General features: G+C 45.8%; 2 protein-coding genes across 4 annotated transcripts in view; one reads left to right on the plus strand and one right to left on the minus strand.

Annotated features, from left to right (window-relative positions):
• Positions 1-20,043, minus strand: part of ITCH (itchy E3 ubiquitin protein ligase) — a 103,338-nt gene extending 83,295 nt beyond the window's left edge. For 2 of the 3 annotated variants that reach the window (XM_066237936.1, XM_066237934.1), the window contains exons 1-2: positions 19,913-20,043; positions 13,481-13,564 (exon numbers count right to left, since the gene is read on the minus strand). The gene's annotated coding sequence lies outside the window, so the exon portion shown is untranslated. The remainder of the gene's footprint in view (positions 1-13,480; positions 13,565-19,912) is intronic. The other variant, XM_066237935.1, reaches the window with a different exon arrangement.
• SELENOW (selenoprotein W) lies at positions 1,208-1,914 on the plus strand. Its single transcript, XM_066235244.1, has one exon. It carries the CDS (start codon positions 1,269-1,271, stop codon positions 1,530-1,532), a length of 264 nt encoding a protein of 87 aa, XP_066091341.1. The 5' UTR covers positions 1,208-1,268; the 3' UTR covers positions 1,533-1,914.
• Positions 20,044-24,422: the final 4,379 nt, after the last annotated feature.

Consider the following 24,422-nt stretch of genomic DNA (forward strand, 5'->3'; position numbering starts at 1 on the left):
ACTATGTATTAGAGAGAATGGTTCCAGTAGCTTTTGTGTGTGTGTGTGACAGAGACAGAGAGAGGTACAGACAGACAGGAAGGGAGAAAGATGAGAAGCATCAATTCTTTGTTCCGGCACTTTAGTTGTTCATTGATTGCTTTCTCATATGTGCCTTGACAGGAAGGAGGGGGGCGCTACAGCAGAGTGAGTGACCCTTTGCTCAAGCCAGTGACCTTTGGGCTCAAGCCAGCAACCATGGGACCATATTTATGATCCCACACTCAAGTCAGTGACCCCACACTCAAGCTGGTGAGACCACGCTCAAGCCAGCAACATCGGGGCCTCAAACCTGGGACCCCTTCATCCCAGTCTGACGTTCTATCCACTGAGCCACCACCTTGCCAGGTCTAGCAGTTTTGTCAACAATAGGAAAGGAGGAGGTATAGCAGTAGACCACGAAGCAGAAAAGATATGGGCAGCAGCCTGGAAAATTATTTAGACACCAAAAAAATTAAATAGAACAATTAAATAATGGGCAAAGGACTTAGCTGACATAGGTGTGGAAAACGGAAACTCGTGCACTGCTGGCATAAATGTAAAATGGTATACCTGCTATGAAAAACAGTACATATAGTGGTTCCTCAAAAACTTAAACATAGGATCCCTGGCCAGTTGGCTCAGTGGTAGAGTGTTGGCCTGGTATGTGGATGTCCTGGGTTCGATTTCTGACCAGGGCACACAGGAAAAGCACCCATCTGCTTTTCCACCCTTCCCCCTTTCACTTCTCTCTCTTTTCTCCTCCCCTCCTGCAGCCATGGCTCAACTGGCCCCAGGCACTGAGGATGGTTCCATGGCCTCAGGAGTTAAAAAATGGCTCCTGTTACAACGGAGCAAGGGCCCTAGATGGGCAAAATATCGCCCCCTAGTGGGCTTGCCTGGTCAAGGCACATACAGGAGTCTGTCTCTGCCTCCCCTTCTCTCTCTAAAAAAAAAGAAAAAATTAAACATAGAATTACCATATGATCTAGCAATTCTATTTCTAGGAATACATCTAAAAATAATTAAAAGTGCCCTGGCTGGATAGCTCAGTTGGTTGTAGCGTCATACCGATGCACAGAGGTTGCCAGTTTGATCCCTGGTCAGGACATATACAGGAACAAACTGATGTTCCTGTCTCTCCCTCTCTCTCTCCCCCTTACTCCCTCTAAAATCAATTAGGGTTTTACTGCTGGTTCGGTCCTCTGTGCTGTCGGTCCGTGTTCCCGCGGGTGCTACGCTCGCGAGCCATGGCCCTCGCGGTCCGAGTCGTGTATTGTGGTGCTTGAGGCTACAAGCCCAAGTATCTTGAGCTCAAGAAGAAGTTGGAAGATGAGTTCCCTGGACGCTTGGACATCTGCGGCGAGGGGACTCCCCAGGTTACAGGGTTCTTTGAAGTAATGGTAGCGGGAAAGCTGGTTCATTCCAAGCAGAGAGGTGATGGCTATGTGGACACCGAGAGCAAGTTTCTGAAGCTGGTAGCCGCCATCAAAGCTGCCTTGGCTCAGGGTTAATGTGCCCTGAAGGCGGAGTCCAGTGACCTTGGCCCAGCCCTCTTGGCAGACGCTTCATGATGGGATGGACTGAAATGTCTCCACGCGGGGTCTTTCCTTGATGTTCTGCGGCCGCCAGGTGGGGCAGAAGTCGATGCCCCTGGTCTTTGCCTGTGTGTGTGTGGGAGTGTGTGTGTGTCTCCCTGGAATGTTCCCCTTCCCTCCCCTCCACTTTTCACCATCTCCTGTAGTCCCCCGTGCCTCCCTGTGTCCCCTCTGGTGTGTGAGATGGCCCTGCTCAGGGCTTCCTTCTCAAGGGAGCTCAGAGAGGGAGCCGGATGCTTGAGGCTCAGATTTCAGCCATGTTTGCAACAGTACACCGTCAATATATGCTGAATAAATTTAAAATAAATAAATAAATAAATAAATAAAATAAAATCAATTAAAAAAAGAAAAATAATTAAAAGAACACAAATCTATACTGTATTTGTACACCCATGTTTATAGCATCATTATTCAAAAAATAGCCAATGGAAGTAACCCAAATGTTCATCAACAGATGAACAGATGAACAAAATGTGGTATACAGATAAAATGGACTATTATTCAGCCTCAAAAAGAAATGAAACTGACATATGCTACAACAATAATAGTCTTAAAGCCTGACCAGGCAGTGGCGCAGTGGATAGAGCGTCAGACTGGGATGCGGAAGACCCAGGTTTGAGACCCCAAGGTCGCCAGCTTGAGCACAGGCTCATCTGGTTTGAGCAAAAGCTCACCAGCTTGGACCCAAGGTCGCTGGCTCAAGCAAGGGGTTACTCGGTCTGCTGAAGGCCCGCGGTCAAGGCACATATGAGAAAGCAATCAATGAACAACTAAGGTGTCGCAATGCGCAACAAAAAACTAATGATTGATGCTTCTCATCTCTCCGTTCCTGTCTGTCTGTCCCTGTCTATCCCACACTCTGACTCTCTCTCTCTGTCTCTGTAAAAAAATAAAAAAAAAAAAAAAAATAATAATAATAATAGTCTTAAAGACATTATACTAAGTGAAATAAGCCAGACAGAAAGAAAAAATATTATTATGATTCCACTTACATGAGGTATCTAGAATTCTAAATAGACACAAAAAAGTAGCACAGTGATTACCAGGGGTTGGGGTAGGGGTTGAAAGTTATTGTTTAATGGTAACAGTTTTAGTTTCTGATGATAAAAAAGTTTTGGAGATGCACAGTAGTAAACAATGTGAATATACCTAATTTCACTGAACCAAACACTTTAAAATGGTTAAAATGGTAAATTTTATGTATGTATATTTTACCATAATAAAAAACAAAAAATATAAATCAGGCCCTAGCCAGTTGGCTCTGCAGTAGAGCGTCAGCCCAGCGTGTGGAAGTTCCAGGTTCGATTCCTGGCCAGAGCACACAGGAGAAGGGCCCATCTGCTTCTCCACCCTTCCCCTTTCTCTCTATCTCTCTCTTCCCCTCCCACAGCCAAAGCTCCATTGGAGCAAAGTTGGCCTGGGCAATGAGGACCTCTCCATGGCCTCCACCTCAGGCGCTAGTATGGATCCAATTGCAATGGAGCACTGCCCCCTGGTGGGCATGCCGGGTGGATACTGGTCAGGCACATGCGGGAGTCTGTCTCTCTGCCTCTCACTTCAGAAAAATACAAAAAAAAAAAAATCAAGACAGATAAGTTCGTCATTTTCATTGTTCCTTAGAAATGAATATATCAGCCTGACCAGGCGGTGGCACAGAGGATAGAGTGTCGGACTGGGATGTGGAAGGACCCAGGTTCGAGACCCCGAGGTCGCCAGCTTGAGCGCAGGCTCATCTGGTTTGAGCAAGGCTTACCAGCTTGGGTTACTCAGTCTGCTGAAGGCCCGCAGTCAGGGCACATGTGAGAAAGCAATCAATGAACAACTAAGGTGTCGCAATGAAAAACTAATGATTGATGCTTCTCATCTCTCCGTTCCTGTCTGTCTGTCCCTATCTATCCCTCTCTCTGACTCTCTCTCTGTCTCTGTAAAAAAAAAAAAAAAAAAAAAAAAAAAAGAAGAAATGAATTTATCACCTGGCCTGTGGTGGCACAATGACTAGAGTGTCGACCTGGAATGCTGAGGTCACTGGTTCAAAACCCTGGGCTTGTCCCGTCAAGGCACATTAAGACAAGCAACCAATGAACAGCTAGAGTGAAGCAACTACTTCTCGTTCCCCATACCTCCCTTTATAAAATCAATAAAATCTTAAAAAGAAAAAGAAATGAAACATCAATCTATATGGTAAAAAAAAAAAAAACGAACAGGATACACTGAACACATGAACTCCATCTCCATTTCCTCCTGAGAGCCTGGCAAGAGGAGATACAGGAACAAACAGGGATCAACCCTCAAGGGCAGACAAAGGGGAAGGAGAGGTCTGCTGATAACTGTCAGCAGCATTCGGGCAATGAAAAGCAGTAGCTACATTCAGCACGTTTCCAAATACATAAAATACAGTTTTTAATTAAAACCTACAGTGACCTGGCCAGGTAGCTCAGTTGGTAAAGCATAGTCCTGATATGCCAAGGTTGCAGATTCGATCTCCGGTCAGGGCACATACGAGAATTAACCAATGGATGCATAAAAGAATGAAACAACAAATTTTTCTCTCTCTCTCTCTCCCTACGTCCCCCCCACCCTTCCTCTCTCTCTAAAAGTTAATAAATAAAAATTAAGAAATAAAAAAAGAAGATGACCTGCTATTTACCTAATTCATCTGAACACTTTATAAAATTGTCTGACTGCCTGACCAGGCAGTGGCGCAGTGGATAGAGCGTCGAACTGGGATGCCGAGGACCCAGGTTCGAGACCCCGAGGTCGCCAGCTTGAGCATGGGCTCATCTGGTTTGAGTAAAAAGCTCACCAGCTTGCACCCAGGGTCGCTGCCTCAAGCAAGGGGTTACTCGGTCTGCTGAAGGCCCGCCGTCAAGGCACATATGAGAAAGCAATCAATGAACAACTAAGGTGTTGCAACGTGCAATGAAAAACTAATGATTTATGCTTCTCATCTCTCCTTTCCTGTCTGTCCCTGTCTATCCCTCTCTCTGACTCTCTCTCTGTCTCTGTAAAAAAAAAAAAAATTGGCCTGACCTGTGGTGGCGCAGTGGATAAAAGCGTCGACCTGGAAATGCTGAGGTCGCTGGTTCGAAACCCTGGGCTTGCCTGGTCAAGGCACATATGGGAGTTGATGCTTCCAGCTCCTCCCCCCCTTCTCTCTATCTCTCCCCTCTCTCTCCCTCTGTCTCTCCCTTTCTTCTCTAAAATGAATAAATAAATAAATAATTAATTTAAAAAAATAGTCTGACAGAGGCGGCAGCATTAATATTTAGTTATACTGATAATTAACCATCAACTATTTATATAGCACATTAAGAGCTTCCTCTTCTTTCTACCTGTGCAAACTGGAAAATCATAAGACAATGTATGTGATCCATCGATACGGAGTGTGCTGGGGCTGAGAAAGTGATGAAGAAAGATTCACAACATGAAAAAAGAGGGATTGCCTGTACACAAAGTATTGTCCTCACATACCCCAGTTTTTAAAAAATGAATAGAAGGCCTGACCTGTGGTGGCACAGTGGATAAAGTGTCAACCTGGAAATGCTGAGGTTGCCGGTTCGAAACCCTGGGTTTGCCTGGTCAAGGCACATATGGGAGTTGATGCTTCCAGTTCCTCCCCCCCCCCCCTTCTCTCTCTCTGTCTCTCCCTCTCCTCTCTAAAATGAATAAATTAAAAAAAAACAAAAAAACAGCCTGACCTGTGGTGGTGCAGTGGATAAAGCGTCAACCTGGAAATGCTGAGGTCGCCGGTTCAAAACCCTGGGCTTGCCTGGTCAAGGCACATATGGGAGTTGATGCTTCCAGCTCCTCCCCCCCTCCTCTCTCTCTGTCTCTCCTCTCTCTCTCTCTATCTGTCTCTCCCTCTCCTCTCTAAAATGAATAAATAAAAAATAAAAAAAAAATAAAAATTAAAAAAAAAAAAATGAATAGAAGGCCCTGGCAGGATGGCTCAGTGGTAGAGCATCGGCCTGGTGTGCAGGAGTCCTGGGTTCAATTCCCGGTCAGGGCACACAGGAGAAGCGCCCATCTGCTTCTCCACTCCTCCCCCTCTCCTTCCTCTCTGTCTCTGTCTTCCCTTCCTGCAGCCAGGGCTCCATTGGAGCAAAGTTGGCCCGGGCACTGAGGATGGCTCCATGGCCTCTGCCTCAGGTGCTAGAATGGCTCTGGTTGCAACAGAGCAACGCCCCAGATGGGCAGAGCATTGCCTCCTGGTGGGCATGCCGGGTGGATCCCGGTCGTGCGCATGCAGGAGTGTGTCAGACTGCCTCCCCGTTTCCAACTTCAGAAAAATACAAAAAATAAAAATAAAAAAAATTAAAAAGTAAAAATAAAAAATGAATAGAAGAAAATCTTTCAAAACTGGTCTCTTATCTGCTGCAGGGTCCCACGGTCACAGGGTGACCCAAATACAAGCATTTGTCTCTAATAAAAGCTTTTCTCACCTGACCAGAAGCAGAGCAGTGCATAGAGCATTGACCTGGGTCCTTGAGGTCTCAAGTTCAAAACCCCAAGGTCATTGGTTTCAGCACGAGGTTGCCAGCTTGAGCATGGAATCATGTATATGATCCCATGGATATTGGCTTGAAGACCAAAGGTCACTAGCTTGAGCCCCCCACCCCATCAGGAACGTATGAGAAAGCAATCAATGAACTAAAGTGCTGCAAGGAAGAACTGATGCTTCTCATCTCTTTTCCTTCCTGTGTCTTGCTAAAAATTAAATAAATGAGCAAGTAAACTTTTCTCCCTTCCTATTATCATTACCACCTCCTTAGGATAGTCTCCCTGCCTCCAGACTCCATCAACCCTAATAAATACAGTCAAATGATATAAAATAAATCTTAATAAAATACTACTCGGTTTTCTCAGCTAGTAGGACTTAAGGTTATCCCAACATAAGAAGGCTAGTCTTGCCTGACCAGGCAGTGGCACAGTGGATAGAGTGTCAGACTGGGCCATGGAGGACTCAGGTTCAAAACCCTGAGGTCATCGGCTTGAGCGGGGACTCACCACCTTGAGTGTGGGATCATAGACATGACCCGATGGTCGCTGGCTTGAGCAAGGGGTCACTTGCTCTGCTGTAGCCCCTCAGTCAGGACACATATGAGAAAGCAATCAATGAACAACTAAGGAGACTAGGGAGCCACAAAGAAGAGTTGATGCTTCTCATCTCTCTCCCTTCCTGCCTGTCTGTCCCTATCTGTTCCTCTCTGTCTTTGTCACACATACATACAAAAAGGTTAGTCTCTTAATTTCTCTAAACTTTCTCCTACTACAGGCTAACACAAAACCTCTTCAGACATCTAAATCCAATCTATCTATTCACTGTACTTCCACCATCTCAAGTCCATTTCTTCCTTGGCACCTTTTACCCATTCTGAATCCCAGTCTTAAATAATTATTCTGCCTTAATAATTATTCTGCATACCCCTCATTCAGCCCTAGACTACTGATGTACTGCTTGAACCATTAAATCTTTATGTGGATAAAAACTTTCTTCCCAGAGGGCCAGGAATACGGGTTATGCTGCAAAAAGTCAAGCCTCAGGCCCTGGCCGGTTGGCTCAGCGGTAGAGCGTCGGCCTGGCATGCGGGGGACCCGGGTTCGATTCCCGGCCAGGGCACATGGGAGAGGCGCCCATTTGCTTCTCCACCCCCTCCCCCTCCTTCCTCCCTGTCTCTCTCTTCCCCTCCCGCAGCCAAGGCTCCATTGGAGCAAGGATGGCCCGGGCGCTGGGGATGACTCCTTGGCCTCTGCCCCAGGCGCTAGAGTGGCTCTGGTCAGGGCAGAGCGACGCCCCAGAGGGGCGGAGCATCGCCCCCTGTTGGGCAGAGCGTCACCCCCTGGTGGGCGTGCCAGGTGGATCCGGGTCGGGCGCTTGCGGGAGTCTGTCTGACTGTCTCTCCCAGTTTCCAGCTTCAGTAAAATACAAAAAAAAAAAAAAGAAAAAGTCAAGCCTCAGCTTAGAGGCTGCAAAGCGGTAACCCACAAGACACATTCAGCCCACAGCAGTGATTTGTTTGGCCCACAGTGTTTATATTATGAAATCATAAGTTGCCAACATTAAAAATAAAGATCTCTCACAAAATGTGGATTTCCAGCTTCTCTTTAGAAAAAAGTTAAGATGTTCAGACCACACTCAGTCTATACTCTCCACTAGACCAATAGTGAACCAACAATAAATTATATATTTTAAAATGGTTTAAAATAGTAAATTTTACCTCATTACAAAAAAAAATCAGTCCAAACTGCCTAACACCTGCCCCACTGGAGGGGCATAAATTCCCTCATTCACTTCAGTCCTGATATGATTATCATTACTACTTAAAATGTTCAGCTAGCCCTTAGCCCTTACAAGTATGTGAATTTATAATGCTCACCCTAAATAAGCTTACTAATTAACAAATTGATAATTTCCAGAATGACAAGGTTGGTGGTAATGATGTTAGTGACAAATTAACAATAATAGAAGTTAACATTTCATGCTTACTGTGAGACAACTATTCCTAATTTACAAACAAGGGAAACAAAGGCACAAAGAAGTTAAGCAACTTGGGTCAAAGTCATACTATCAACACATGGTAGAGCCCAAATTCAAAATGAGGCAATCTAACTCCAGTATACATGGTTATTAACCCTACTATGACTCCTTTAGACTATCCTTTCCTCTGTGACCAACTAAACTGATTCCCTGAAACAAGGAATCCAAGGATTAGATTTTAGAATCTATTCTTTCTTTGCACAAATGACTAAGAAGCAAACCCAAGTTCACCTAAATAAAAATGGCATTTCTGGATTCTTTCTTTTCTTATTTTAAAAGAAAAAATTCCCGCCTAGCTGTTCATGACACAAGGGACAGAGCATCAACCTAGAACACTCAAGTCCCAGGTTTGAAGCCCCGAGGTTGCCGGGCTCCTTGGCTTGAGCACGGGGCTTGCCAGTTTGAGCACAGGATCATCAACATGATCCTGAGGTCACTGGCTCGGCTTGAAGTCCCCCTCCCCCAATCAAACCATGTATGACAGCAATCAATGAACAATTAAGGAAAAGCAATCATGAATTGATGCTTATCACTCTCTCCCGTTTCATTTCTTTCTCTCAAATCAATTAAAGAAAAAAACTTTTCCCGTCTGATCATGTGGTAGCACAGTGAATAGAGCGTCGAACTGGGATGTGGAGGACTCAGGTTCAAAACCCTGAGGTTGCATCCAGCTTGAGCAGAGGCTCACCAGCTTGAGCACGGGGTTGCTGGCTTGAGCCCAAGGTCGCTGGCTTGAGCAAGGGGTCACTCACTCTGCTGTAGCCCTCTGGTCAAGGCACATATGAGAAAGCAATCAAAGAACAACTAAGGTGCCACAACAAAAAACTGATGCTCCTCATCTCTCCCCCTTCCTGCCTGTCTGTCCCTATCTGCCCCTCTCTGTAACTTAAAAAGAAAAAATCTATACTTAGGTTCCATACAAGTCTCTCTTACCACTAATGTTTAAAGTAGAACTTAAAATGGCTACTCAATTATAAAGCACTGGATAGTTTGAGAAGTGCCAGTATTAGGTATTTCAAAGACCTGTCCTATATTGATATCAACAAAGGCCTGAAAAATTAGCGAGCCACATGAAGCCTAAGTATAATCAAAGCTGAGCTAGAAGGAACCCGAAGGATCACATTCAATACTTGGAATAGGCAAGTGAAGAAACAGATGCCCAGAGAGACTCAGTGAATTGCCCAAGATCAGAGGATTTAGTAACAAGCAATCCAAGGCTAGAACCCAGGTCCTCTGAATGTTGGTCCAGTTCTTTCCACAAAGAACTACTTTGTGAGCTCAGGATGAAGTAGATATTTTTAAAAATATTTTAAAGAAATTTAGTGCAGAGAATGATCTTTCCCAGAACATAAGTTTTTGTGAGGTATTACATCACCATTAAACAAATGAAAGCTGCCTTGTTCCTTACTGCAGATAACAACATCTCCTTTTCCCTTTTGCTCTACATATGTAATTTTCATTTTCTTTTTTAAGATTTTACTTCTGATTTGAGAGAGAGGAGAGAGAAAGAGAAAGAGGAGAGGGAAGGGCAGGAAGCACCAACTCACAGTTGGACCAGGCAAGTCCAGGGTTTTGAACCAGCGACCTCAGAATTCCAGGTCGACACTTTATCCACTGTGCCACCACAGGTCAGGCTGTAGTTTTCATTTTCATGTCTTTCCTTTTCATTGTCAGATTATAAGAATTCTTCCTTTTGCCTGACCAGGTGGTGGCACAGTGAATAGTGTTGGACTGGGACATGGAGGACCCAGGTTCGAAACCCAGAGGTCGCCAGATTGAGCGCGGGCTCATCTGGTTTGAGCAAGGCTCACCAGCTTGAGTCCAAGGTCGCTGGCTTGAACAAGGGGTTACTCGGTCTGCTGTAGCCCCCTGGTCAAGGCACATATGAGAAAGCAATCAATGAACAACTAAGGGACCACAACGAAGAATTGATGTTTCTCATCTCTCTCTCTTCCTGTCTGTCTGTCCCTATCTGTCCCTCTCTTTCTGCCACAAAAAAAAAAAAAAGAATTCTTCCTTTTAACCATCCCTTGTTTATGAACTTTTCCTCTTACTCATTCCCTTTCCTAGTATCTCTCACAAAACCCACCATCTCCTTTTCTCTCCATAATTATAAAAAAGAACAGATTAAGCACACATTTGATTTTAACACTGGCCTGGGACACCATAATAAGCAAATCATAGTCTTCGTCTCTTAAGAATTTATAGGGCAGCCTGACCAGGCGGTGGCGCAGTGGACAGAACATTGAACTGGGACGCAGAGGACCCAGGTTCGAGACCCCGAGGTTGCCAGCTTGAGTGCAAGCTCATCTGGTTTGAGCAAAGCTTACTAGCTTGAGCCCAAGGTCGTTGGCTTGAGCAAGGGGTCACTCAGTCTGCTGTAGCTTCCCCCCCAACTCCTGGTCAAGGCACATATAAGAAAGCAATCAGTCTGACCAGGCGGTGGCGAAGTGGATAGAGCGTCAGACTAGGATGCGGAAAGACCCAGGTTCGAGACCCCAAGGAGGTCGCCAGCTTGAGCGTGGGCTCATCTGGTTTGAGCAAAAGCTCACCGGCTTGAGCCCAAGGTCTCTGGCTCAAGCAAGGGGTTACTCAGTCTGCTGAAGGCCCATGGTCAAGGCATATATGAGAAAGCAATCAATGAACAACTAAGGTGTTGCTACGCGCAACAAAAAACTAATGATTGATGCTTCTCATCTCTCTGTTCCTGTCTGTCTGTCCCTGTCTATCCCTCTCTCGGACTCTCTCTCTGTCCCTGTAAAAAAAAAAAAAAAAAGCAATCAATGAATAACTAAGGTTCCAAAACAAAGAATTGATGCTTCTCATCTCTCTCCCTTCTTGTCTGTCCTCGACTCTCTCTATCACAAATAAAACAAACAAAAAAAGAATGTATAGAACAATTAGTTAACAAAAAATAAACACAAAGGGCACAAAGATGATTGAATAATAAGCACTGATGTTTTCAACGAAGCAATCTACGTATGGTGGACCATGTGGATGGAACATTTATGTGAAGGAAGTAGCAATGACAATGACAACAAATAGTAGCAAGGTAAAAATCAAGCAAATGAAAGGGGCCACTCTCTTCCTATTTAGCTTTCTCATCTACCAATTCATCTGTTCTACTTCACTCATTCCCTATTCTCTTACTGCTTGTTTTTTTTTCTATGCTAATTTTTTTAATCCAGCATTCTTCCTTTTCTCTCTCCTCATCTGTGTGTGTGTGTGTGTGTGTGTGTGTGTGTGTGACAGACAGAGAGAGGGATAGATAGGGACAGACAGATAGGAACCAAGAGAGATGAGAAGCATCAATCATCAGTTTTTCGTTGCGACACCTTAGTTGTTCATTGATTGCTTTCTCGTATGTGCCTTGACCAGGGGACTAACAGCACACCGAGTAACCCCTTGCTCAAGCCAGCAACCTTGGGTTCAAGCTGGTGAGCTTTATTCTTGCTCAAACCAGATGAGCCCATGCTCATGCTGGCAACCTCAGGGTCTCAAACCTGGGTCTTCTGCATCCCATTCTGACGCTCTATCCACTGCACCACCGCCTGGTCAGGCCTGATCTTTTTTTTTGAGATAGAGACAGAGAGAGGGACAGATAGGGACAGACAGAAAGGAAGGGAGAGAGATGAGAAGCATCAGTTCTTTATTGCAGCACCTTAGTTGTTCAGTGATTGCTTTCTCATATGTGCCTTGACCAGGGAGCTACAGCAGAGCAATTGACCCCTTGCTCAACCCAGCAACCTTGGTCTTCAAGCCAGCGACATTTGGGTTCAAGTCAGCGACCATCATAGACATGACCCCACAATCAAGCCAGCAATCCCACGCTCAAGCCAGATGAGCCCACGCTCAAGTCAGCGACCTCGGTGTTTCAAACCTGGTCTTCTGCATTCCAGCCTCATGCTCTATCCACTGTGCCACCTCCTATTCAGGTTGATCTTTTAATTTTTCTTAAATATTTTATTTACTGATTTTGACAGAGAGAGAAAAGGGGGTGGGGAGGAGTGGGAAGCACCGACTCCTAGTAGTTACTTATCGTATGTGTCTTGATCAGACAAGCCCAGGGTTTCAAACCAGAGACCTCAGCATTCCAGGTCGACAATTTACCCACTACGTCACCAAAGGTCAGGCTCTGTTCTGATCTTTTAAATTAAAGTGAATCTGCCTGACCTGTGCAGTGTATAGAACACTGACCTGAACGCTGAAGTCCCCAATTCAAAACCCTGGGCTTACCCGGTCAAGGCACATACAACAAGCAACAAGCAAGCAGTGAACAACTAAAGTAAAGCAACTATGAGTTGAACTTCTCACTCCCTCCTCCTGTAAAATCAATAAAGTCTTTTAAAAATAAAAATTAAAAAATAAAGTGAATCTGTCTTGTCCTCATGTCTTCCTTTTCAGTATTATTGCCAACTTGCCTGACCAGGCAGTGGCACAAGGGATAGAGCATCAGACTGGGATGCAGAGGACCCAGGTTTGAAACCCCAAGGTTGCCGCCTTGAGCGTGGAATTGCTGGCTTGAGCATGGGACCATAGACCAGACATCATGGTCACTGGCTTGAGCAAGGGGTCACTCACTCTGCTGTAGCCCCTGGTCAAGGTACGTATGGGAAAGCAATCAATAAACAGCTAAGGTGTCACAATAAAGAATTGATGCTTCTCATCTCTCTCCCTTCTTGCCTGTCTCTCTTTGGCTTAAAAAAAAAAAAAAAAGCCAACTTCTTCTACCGTGTAGATTAAGATGTCTTATGTTATCAGCTTATTTTTTTCTAAAAATTTAACATATATTATTCTATCTAATCCTCACAATGCCAGGGAGACAGGTAAGAAGCAATAGATCTACTTTACAGATATAAATTGAGTCCTGGCAAGATTTAATAATCTGCAAAAAGTCACACAGCGGCAAATATCAAACCAGAACCCAGACCTTTTCTTTCCAATCTTCCATTCCTTTTCTACTACACCATGTTGCCTTTTTTTAAATTCATACACTTTTTTTATTATACACACGCCTAGATAAGTACACAGAGATAAATGTTTATAAAACAGCACAAATGGGAAAAGTGTGTTATAACTAAGGGAGCTAGAAAAACAGAAGTGTCAGAGGACCCACATGTAGAGCACGGTGTGGCTCGTATGCTACTGCTCATTAAGGAGGCTCTGGCTCTCATACCTAGGTAGAAGCTGCCTACTTCTTCAGCCAACTGATGCAGCCAGAACCAGCAGTGCTCTCTATCCAACCTCCCACAGCGGTTATGTGACCCAGGATCACCCTCTGCACCATTCTTGTGCCACAATCTCTCTCACAGGCATGCCACCGTACCTGAAGTTCTCACCTATCAAGACTCAAGTCACTTCTTTGGGTTAAGGCGTTGTCTCCAGAAGGCCGCTGTTAAATGCATGTTACCTGAGAGCAGAAGAAGGGTCCATTAACACATTGCATCTATGGTTAAATGCATCAAATTAGCAATGACCTTGTGAATCTGACAGCACATCTTTTATTTTAAAGTTTCATTGGATAGATCATTGTAAATAGGTCAGGCAGGATGAGGAGAGTAGTTGAAAATAACTCGTACATAGTGTGGGGTAATGTACATCCGGGTATGATGGCTACATGTCAAAATGAGAATGGCCATATAAACACATACTCTACTTATTGGAGTCACCGTAAAAACAGTCCCTGATTCTAGGGATAAAAAAAGCAAATACTCCAAGGATCTGCCTATAGTGAGTTCTTAAAAGAAGCAAAAGAGCCAAGAGGCAGCAGTTTTCCAAGGACAGTGACTGCTAGACAAGAAGGACAGAAGCAGGAAGAGCTTCTGGTTAACTATGTACTTCTAGTTGTGAGGCAAGTTTCCAACCCAATATTTCTAGCTGAGGGCCAACCTCCCGACCAGAGAATGCTGCAATTCAAATCCCCAACCCCCTCTTGTTAATTTATATTGACTCAAAGCCAGTGTCATTTACAGCCACAAAAATCAACATGATTTTACTGAGAGCTTATTAAAAGCCCAGAATTTGGCTAGGTGCTATAAATACAGAAAAAAAATAAACGTTATACACCTTTGCCTTAACTCATACAAAGGAAACCAATCCCCAAAATCCAAAATTGAGATTTAGAACCAAGAAAAAAAGTTTTAAAAAAAAGAACAAAAAGGTAACTATTTATTATTATTAACACAAACTTATTAATCCAGAATAAATACAACAAAATTTTCTCTTTTTTTTTTCCTTAAGTGAGAAGCAGGGAGGCCGAGATAAACTTCCACATGCACCCCAACCGGGATCCACCTCGCAAGTCCCGAACCAGGCGATGCTCTGCCCATCTGAGGCCATTGCTCTGTTGCTCTACAACCGAGTTATTTTAGTGCCTGAGATGAGACTATGGAGCTATCCTCAGCACCCGGGGCCAACATGCTCCAACCAAGTCATGGCTACAGGAGGGAAAAAGAGATAGAATGGAGAAGGGGAGGGGTAGAGAAGCAGATAGGCACTTCTCCTGTGTGCCCTGACCGGAATCAAACCCAAGGCATCCACACACCAGGCTGACACTCTACCACTGAGCCAACCGGCCAGGGCCTAAATACAACAAAACTTCATTCTAGTCCTGGCCGGGTAGCTCAGTTGGTTAGAGCATCATCCTAATATACCAAGGTTATGGGTTCAATCACCAGTCAGGACACATAAAAGAACCAACCAATGGTCTGACCAGTGGCACAGTAGATAGAGTGTCAAGCTGTGATGCTGAGGTCCCAGGTTCAAAACCTCAAAATTACCAACTTGAGTGTGAGCTCATCTAGCTTGAACTCAGGTTTACCAGCTTGAGCATGGGGGCTAAGCATGGAATTACGAACATAATCTCATGGTCACCGGCTTGAAGTCCAAGGTCACTGGTTTGAGCAAGGGGTCACTGGCTCAGCGTGAGGGCGCACCCCTCACACCCATCCAGGCATATATGAGAAGCAATCAATGAACAACTAAAGTGATGCAACTACGAGTTGATGATGCTTCTCTCTTTCTCTCTCAAACAACAACAAAAAGAATCAACCAATGAAGGCATAAATAGGTGGAACAACAAATCATTATTTCTCTCCATCTTTGCCTTGCTCTGTTTCTCTAAAATCAATCAATAAATTAAAAAAAAAAAAAACTTACTTCCAAAGTTCCTTGCTAAATTCTTGCCTAAAACAGTCAAGAGACAGACTAGAAACTCTTTTATTTTCTTTTGGTCTCATACCAAAAGCTCTTTAGTAGCACAAATCCATCTCGGTACACTGGAAAAGAGTTAAAAAACTTGGTTCTAGTTCAAGCTCTGAATCTTAACTAGTTTTAGATAAATAATCCAACTTGCTCAGGACTTTCTTAAAAAAAAACAAAACTAAGAGGATGGACTAGTCTAAGAATAGCATATACCTGACACATATACCTCCCACAAGAGAACTGTGTCCATAGGTAGTATCACCAATCAATCATAACTCACTTTCCCAGAGAACCCATATGACCAAAATGATTCTCAACACATTGCTTCTAGAAGTACTTCAAACCTGAATTGGCACATAAAAACAATGTATTTGCCACTGTGGACTTGATAATCTCTGCAATCTTTTCCAATTCTAAATTTCTAATACCAAGTTTCTGAGAGTGGAAGTGAAATACTTCCAACAGGCTTAGATCAATAATGTTGACAGTTATAAATTTCAGTCTAATTAATCTCCAAGTTCTCCTTCAAACTGAACCAGATCTGATGCTAATGAACAATATACTTTGATACCATTAATATATATTGATAGTTTGACAATACTGTGCAGATTTGCTAGTGTGTTCTTTTGACAGATAATGAGCCTTCCCCAGACTTACCCTAAAAAAGTCCTCATCCAAAATCATGTCAAGGCCCAGGCTCAGTGGATACAGCATCAGGCCAGCGGGTGGATGTCCCGGGTTCTATCCCTGGTCAGGGCACACATGAGAAGCACCACCTGCTTCTCTCTCCCTTACTCTCCCCTTTCTCTCTCTTGTCCCCTCATGCAGCCAGTGGCTCAACTGGTTCAAGTATAGGCCCCTGGCTCTGAGGATAGCTCAGTTGATTCAAGCATCGGCCCCAGAAAAGGGTTGCCAGGTGGACCCCTGTTGGGGCACAAGTAGGGAGTCTATCTCCTCTCCTCCCACTTAAAAAATTTTTTTTCAATAATATTCCACTAGTAAAAAACTAAATCCACTCTCCTGATTATTCCCAGAGCCTCTCTCCCAAGGTCAAAGCCTTTTCACCTCTCACCTAGACCTCTGCAATAGTCATTCTTCCATCCTTTCACTTATCAGGGCAATCTTTCTAAAAAACCATATGTAGCCTGACCGCGCACTGGCGCAATGGATAGAACGTAGGACTGGGACGTGGAGGACCCAGGTTCGAGACCCCAAGGTCGCCAGCTTGAGCACGGGCTCATCTGGTTTGAGCAAAGCTCACCAGCTTGGACCCAAGGTTGCTGGCTTGAGCAAGGGGTTACTCAGTCTGCTGACGGCCCGCAGTCAAGGCACATGTGAGATATCAATCAATGAACAACTAAGGTGTTGCAACAAAAAAACTAATGATTGATGCTTCTCATCTCTCTCCATTCCTGCCTGTCTGTCCCTATCTATCCCTCTCTCTGACTCTCACTGTAAAAAAAAAACACACACACAAAAAAAAACCCCGTATGTATTCATACCACTTTCTTGTTTAAAATAGCACTAGCCCAGTAGTTCAGTTGGTTAGAGTGCCCTCCCAACATGCCAAGGTTGAGCGTTTGATCCCTAGCTGGGGCACATAACAAGAATCAACCAAGGTACCCTAGCTGGATGGCTCAATTAGAGCATTGTCCAAAAGCACAAAGGTTGCCGGTTCAGTTACCGGTCAGGGCACATACAGGAAGAGACTGATGTTCCCGTCTCTCTCTTGCTTGCTCTTTCCCTTCCTCTCTTTAATATCAATAAAAAATAAACATTAAAAAAAAGCATCAACCCCCTGACCTGTGGTGGCGCAGTTGATAAAGCAGTGACCTGGAACGCTGAGGTCGCTAGTTTGAAACCCTGGGCTTGCCTGGTTAAGGCACATATGGGAGTTGATGCTTCCTGCTCCTCCCCCTTTCTCTCTAAAAATGAATTAAAAAATAAAATTTAAAACTTTAAAAAAGAATCGACTAATGAATGCATAGAAAAGTGGAACAACAAACTGATGTTTCTCTCTGCCTTCCTCGTTCTCTAAAAATTAATTTTAAAATATCGATATTGCCGCCCGTGGTGGCGTAGTGGATAAAGCGTTGACCTGGAATGCTGAGGTCACCCGATCCAAACTCCAGGCTTGCCCGGTCAAGGTACATACAAAAAGCAACTACTGATAGTTGATGCTTCCCACTCTTATCCCCCCCCCTTTCTCTCTCTCTCTCCTCTAAATCAATAAATTAAACTTTTTAATAAAATGGATATTAATTGCTAACAACAAAAAAGTTAAGTTTTTTTAGCATTATACTTAGAAGTTTCACTGTAATTGCCTCCATTTACCTTTCTGGCCTCATACCCCATAATGCTCTCCTCCCCCATCCCACTCTGTTTCCTGAGAGCTTTTTCTTCCCCAGTCCTGCATTTACACACAGCATTAAGGGGTTTCCTCTGCCTGCCCTGTTCTTCCCTTTCCCTATCTACCACACTCCTGCTCATCATCTAAGACCCAAATCAGGGCACTGTCAGTCCTGCCTCCTTCTCTGGCCAACACTCAGAACTGATCACTTCTGTCCTCCGTGTGTCCACTGTATGGTTTGCCTCAGTGGTTCCCAAAACCATCAGAACTGCCTGGGGTAGATTTTAAAAGTAAATTCTTCAGGTCCAACCCTGAGGTACTAAATGAATCTCAGGAGATGAGAGCCTGGAATTTCTGTTTTTAAAAAGTTCCCAGGCGGTTATGCAGTGGGTAGAGTGTCAGACTGGGATAGGGAGGAGACCCAGGTTAGAGACCCCAAGGTCGCCAGCTTGAGCACGGGCTCATCTGGTTTGAGCAAAGCTCACCAGCTTGGACCCAAGGTCGCTGACTCAAGCAAGGGGTTACTTGGTCTGCTGAAGGCCCACGGTCAAGGCACTTATGAGAAAGCAATCAATGAACAACTAAGGTGTCGAAACGAAAAACTGATGATTGATGCTTCTCATCTCTCTCCGTTCCTGTCTGTCTGTCCCTGTCTATCCCTCTCTCTGACTCTGTTTCTGTAAAAAAAAAAAAAAAAAAAAAAAAAAGTTCTCCTAATTATTCTAAGGGTCAAATTTGGGGACTACTTGCCTGTCTGTCTCTTCCAGTAAGTGTAAAGATGCGTGTGTGTTTTAAAGGAATGTAGAAATGACTTCCACTAAAATGCACTAAAGGAGTACTCTGCCCTTGCTTTTTATTTTGTATCCTATTCTTGTTGACTTGACTCATACTGATTGGACCCATATCCCCCAAACTTGCATTCATTGTTCAAAAAGAAGCAACTGAACTTCCACCTTTCATCTAATCTTTAAAAAAAACGAAGTTACTGTACCGTAAGTAAGCCCATGAATACACAGTGCTGGCTGTCTCACCAGATCTGCCATTAGAACTTTATTTTGGCTGAATAATAAACCCATCGCCGATTCTGAGCGTGGGAATACACACTGCCTTTACATACTTCGTAAACTCGATGTGCATTAATAACTGATGCCGGAGACCCCAAGTGCAATGATAGCCGGTTGACTCCAGTGCCTCAGTAATTAAAAAAAAAAATTCCCATTCTCCCTTGCCCACCCCTCACTCCACAAGTAAACTGAAGCTGTAGAGTAATGGCAAAAGACATAACAAGATTGACACAATATAACCAAGAAAACAAGCCGAGCTGTTCCTGGGGAATCTTGAATTATTTCGGGTAGTTTGCAAGCTCACCTGGTTACGTTTCTAATTTCAGGCCCACCCCCGAGGCACAGAGCCTTTATTTTTCTCTAAATCGAGGCTCCGAACTAAGCCTGAAATTTTGAGTTCCTTACAAAGTCACGTCCTCATCATGTTTCGACCCTGGGAATACGTTCACGGCTACTTTTTTTCTTTTCTCTACTAAAGAAAAGGGCACTCTAAGGAGAGAGGACAGTGACAGTTCCACGTCGGCAAAACTTAGCGCCGGGAGGCGCCGGCGGGGCCGTGGCCGAAGCGGGCACCACGGAGGGCGCCGGGACGGGACCACCACGCCCGGGGACAATGGAGGGAGGCCAGCGGAGACGAGGGGAAGCAGCCGCTGTGCTAGGGCGCCCTCGCGACTGGGGGCTCCAAAAAGTCTCGGCAAGGCCAGCGGGTGGCAGGTGGGCCCAGCCACCGCCCCTTAAAGGGCCACGTCGCTCGCGCCGGCCGCTGCCGCCGGGCCCCGCGCAGAGGCCGGGCCGCGGGAGGGTGGCCCCGGGCAGCGCTGGGGGACGCGGGGCCGGATCCGGGCGCTTCCCGCTGCCGCACAGCCCTCCCACAACGGGGCGGCAGCGAGGCGAGGAGCTCCGGGCGCCTCGGCCCGACAGTGGCCCGTCGGCGCGTCGGGCCGTCCCACCCCCCACCCGGCCCCAGGCACCAGCCCGAGCTCCCCGCGCCCCCACGGGCACCGGCTCTCAGAGGAAGACGGAGCAGCCGTGCCTGTCGGTCCCGGCCTGCGCGCCGCGCACCTCCACCCCTCGTTCTTCTCGGGCACTCTTAGGCCCCCTCTCCCCAGAAGTAACCCCGGCCCGCCAGGGGGGTGTTTACCGGGACTCGGGGCGGCGGCGACTCCTCAGTCCCTCGACTAAGATGGCAGCCGGTCCCGAGCCCCGACCACAGCGACTATATCGAGTTGGCGGCCACTGCGCAGGCGCCTCCAGCTCGGTAGCGATTCGCACTACAATCCCCAGAAGGCCTTGCGCACTGGCCGCCTGCCCCAACTGGTGGTTCCACTAAAATCGGTTTGTTTGCCCCCAGGTGAGAGGGACTTTTGGACTGTTCCTAGTGCCTCTACACAGCACCTGAGCCTCTAGAGACTTTAGCTGTGGTCCCCAAACCATAGCGTGAATTTAAATCGCCTGAAGTTGTTAAATCTTAGACCGCTGGGCCCTACCCCCAGAGTTTCTCATTCGGCAGCTCTGGAATGGGATCTAATCATTTGCAACCACTGGATTACACCTTAGTCCTTAATAAAGTACACTCCAGAGTTAACATTGACTGGGTTCAAATCCATCTTTTAACAGGGTGCGCTTAGGGAAGATGAAAACAGCTTACACATAATTGGTTCCAACCTGGTAAGTGTTCTAAGAGCTGATCAATAAGCTTCTTCAATTCTCACAGCAAACCTACGAGGGAAGTACCTTCCTTATCCTCACTTTACAAATGCATTAGCCAGCTTGTCTGGCTTCAGAGTCCGTCCTCTTAACCTCCTTCATGGGTTCTCTGGGAGAATGAATAGGCTGTGTGAGTAGGCTTAGAGACACAACCAGGTACTTAGTGACCTTTGTTACTATTGTTTAGCATGTTTCCTCCTAATGAAAATAATCTTTTACCATTTGAAAATCACTCTTTCATAATACTTTTTTTTTTTTTTTTTTTTTTTTTTGAGAATGGCAGGGAGAGAAAGACAGGAACGTGGAGCTGCTCCTTTATATGTCCTGACAGGGGAATTCAACCAGCAAGCTCCGTGTTCTGGCGCGACACTCCAACCAAGGGAGCTATCCGGCCTGATAGCCAAGTAATTTTTATTTTATTTTATTAAAATGTTTATTTTATTGATTTGGAAGAGAGCAGGAGAAAGACAGGAACACCTGTTCCTCTGTGCCCTGACCGGAAATCCAACCGGGAACCTTTGCTTTTTGGAACGATGGCAATCCAGCTATCCAGCCAGGGTGCCAAGTACTTTTTTTTTTTTGTATTTTTCTGAAGCTGGAAACGGGGAGAGACAGACAGACTCCCGCATGCGCCCTACCGGGACCCACCCGGCACGCCCACCAGGGGGTGATGCTCTGCCCCTCCGGGGCGTCGCTCTGCTGTGACCAGAGCCACTCTAGTGCCTGGGGCAGAGGCCAAGGAGCCATCCCCAGCGCCCGGGCCATCTTTGCTCCAATGGAGCCTCAGCTGCGGGAGGGGAATAGAGAGACAGAGAGGAAGGAGAGGGGGAGGGGTGGAGAAGCAGATGGGCGCTTCTCCTGTGTGCCCTGGCCGGGAATCGAACCCGGGACTTCTGCACGCCAGGCCGACGCTCTACCACTGAGCCAACCGGCCAGGGCCAAGACATTTATTGATTTGAGAGAGAGAGAGACAAAAATATCAATCTGTTCCTGTATGTGTCCTGACTGAGGACCAAACCCACAACCTTAGTGTATCTAGACAACACTCTAACCAACTAAGCAACCAGACCAGGGCCTACTTACTGGATTTTAAAATGCTATTGTGTCTTTATATATGCAGTTTTCACAATAAAAATGTATGTCATAGATACCAATTTCATGACCTAGAACAGTTGAATTAGCTAACCACAAAGAGGAACAGCTCTATGGTGAGTCACACCTGTTTCTATGCAGCCCACCTTCTTGGTGACTTCCCGCTGTTATGTAGATTTTAAAGATCTACATGAAGTCCTTTTTTTTTTTTTTTTTTTTACAGAGACAGAGAGAGAGAGTCAGAGAGAGGGACAGACAGGGATAGACAAGAATGGAGAGATGAGAAGCATCAATCATTAGTTTTTCGTTGAGCATTGCAACACCTTAGCTGTTCATTGATTGCCTTCTCATACATGCCTTGACCGCGGGCCTTCAGCAGACCGAGTAACCCCTTGCTCAAGCCAGCAACCTTGGGTCCAAGCTGGTGAGCTTTTGCTCAAACCAGATGAGCCCTCGCTCAATTTGGCGACCTCGGGGCCTCGAACCTGGGTTCTCTGCATCCCAGTCCGACGCTCTATCCACTGCGCCACCGCCCGGTCAGGCTAGAAGTCATTTTTATAAAAACCACCGATTTTTAAAAGTTACTGAACATGGAAATAGCAGTTCTGTGCCCTGGCCGGATAGTTCAGTTGGTTAGAGCATCGTCCTGAAGTGCAGAGGTTGCCGCTTTGATCCCTGGTCAGGGCATGTACAGGAACAGATCAGTGTTTCTCTCTCTCTCTCTCTTTCTCTCTCTCTCTCTCTCCCTTACTCTCTCACTAAAACCAATAAATATGAAGAAAAAGAAAACAGCAGTTCCGTGATGTGTGTCTTCCATTCTTATTCCAGAACATTTATTGTAATATAAGTTAAATCAATTTCCTTGATTTCACAAGTAGAGAAAGACACTAAATGAGCTGGAATTCCAATGATGGCCTTGGACAGGGAGTCACGCCTTTCTGCAGTTGCTCAGGGCCCCCTTTGGCTCAGTCCACTCGTGCAGCCTTCACAGGGTGGCTACTGCAGTTGGTGGTCTGAGCATGGATGCCCTGTATGGTGGATGCCCCATGTGGTGGGCGCTGCTGTCCTCCCACAGAGACAGGGGTTGGTTCAGATTCCATACTGCAAAGCCATCAAAACACACCTTTTTAGAGGCCTTCGGGTTTGAAAAACTGGATTTGGCTGTAGGATCTTTTTACACGTTCCAAGTGGCCTTTTGTACAATGAAGTTTAGAATTCAGGAATCAGAGATGTGCTTCCCAGGTTAGCACAAGGTCTCCCAGGTTACCTTTCCAGCTGCTGACATAGGGAAGCATAGCATGTACTCTCTCCCTTTCTGGCTCTTTCCCTGTACATGTTATTTGTTAAAATAAATTTCCCCCCCTGTTCAAACTGACAGCTTGCTTAATAAATTCTAGATTATTTTTTAAAGATTTTATTTATTGCCTAACCAGGCAGTGTCACAGTGGATAGAGCGTAGGACCGGGACGCAGAGGATCCAGGTTTGAAACCCCGAGGTCATTGGCTTGAGTGCAGGCTCATCCGGCTTGAGTGCGGGCTCATCGGGCTTGAGCGCAGTCACTGGCTTGAGTGTGGGATCATAGACGTGACCCCATAGTTGCTGGCTTGAGCCCAAAGGTCGCTCGCTGGCATGAAGCCCAAGGTCGCTGGCTTGAGCCCAAGGTCACTAGCTTGAGCCCAAGGTCACTGGCTTGAGCAAGGGGTCACTCGCTCTGCTGCAGCCTCCCTCTCCATCAAGGCACATATGAGAAAGCAATCAATGAACAACTAAGGTGCCGCAACAAAGACTTGATGCTTCTCATCTCTCTCCCTTCCTGTCTCTCTGTCCCTGTCTGTCCCTCTCTCTGTCTCTCTGCCTGTCTCTGTCACACACAAAAAAAGATTTTATTTATTGACTGATCTGTGGTGGTGGAATAGATAAAGCGTCAATCTGGAATACTGAGATCGCAGGTTAGAAACCCTGGGCTTGCCCGGTCAAGGCACATATGGGAGTTGATGCTTCCTGCTCCTCCCCCCGCCCCCGTATCTCTCTGTCTCTCTGTCTAAAATGAATAAATTTAAAGATTTTATTAATTTTACAGAGAGAGGAGAGAAAGGGGTCGGGGAGCATGAAGTATCAACTCATAGTTGCTTCATTTTATTTAATTTTTTAATTTTTATTTATTTATTTAGTTTTTACAGAGACAGAGAGTGAGTCAGAGAGAGGGATAGACAGGGACAGACAGACAGGAACGGAGAGAGATGAGAAGCATCAATCATTAGTTTTTCATTGCGCGTTGCAACACCTTAGTTGTTCATTGATTGCTTTCTCATATGTGCCTTGACCGCGGGTTTTCAGCAGACCAAGTAAACCCTTGCTGGAGCCAGCGACCTTGGGTTCAAGCTGGTGGGCTTTTCCTCAAACCAGATGAGCCCGCACTCAAGCCGGTGACCTTGGGGTCTGGAACCCGGGTCTTCTGCATCCCAGTCCAAAGCTCTATCCACTGTGCCACCACCTGGTCAGGCTATTTTTTAATTTTTTAATTTTATTTTTTTACAGAGACAGAGAGTCAAGAGTGAGGGATAGACAGGGACAGACAGACAGGAACGGAGAGATGAGAAGCATCAATCATTAGTCTTTCGTTGCGCATTGCAACACCTTAGTTGTTCATTGATTGCTCTCTCATATATGCCTTGACCGTGGGCCTTCAGCAGACCGAATAACCCCTTGCTCGAGCCAGCGACCTTGGGTCCAAGCTGGCGAGCTTTTTGCTCAAGCCAGATGAGCCTGCACTCAAACCGGCAACCTCAGGGTCTCGAACCTGGGTCCTCCGCATCCCAGTCCAACACTCCATTCACTGCGCCACCGCCTG

Source organism: Saccopteryx bilineata, chromosome 6 (genome assembly GCF_036850765.1).
Source record: "Saccopteryx bilineata isolate mSacBil1 chromosome 6, mSacBil1_pri_phased_curated, whole genome shotgun sequence".
In the NCBI taxonomy this organism is placed as follows: Eukaryota; Metazoa; Chordata; class Mammalia; order Chiroptera; family Emballonuridae; genus Saccopteryx; species Saccopteryx bilineata.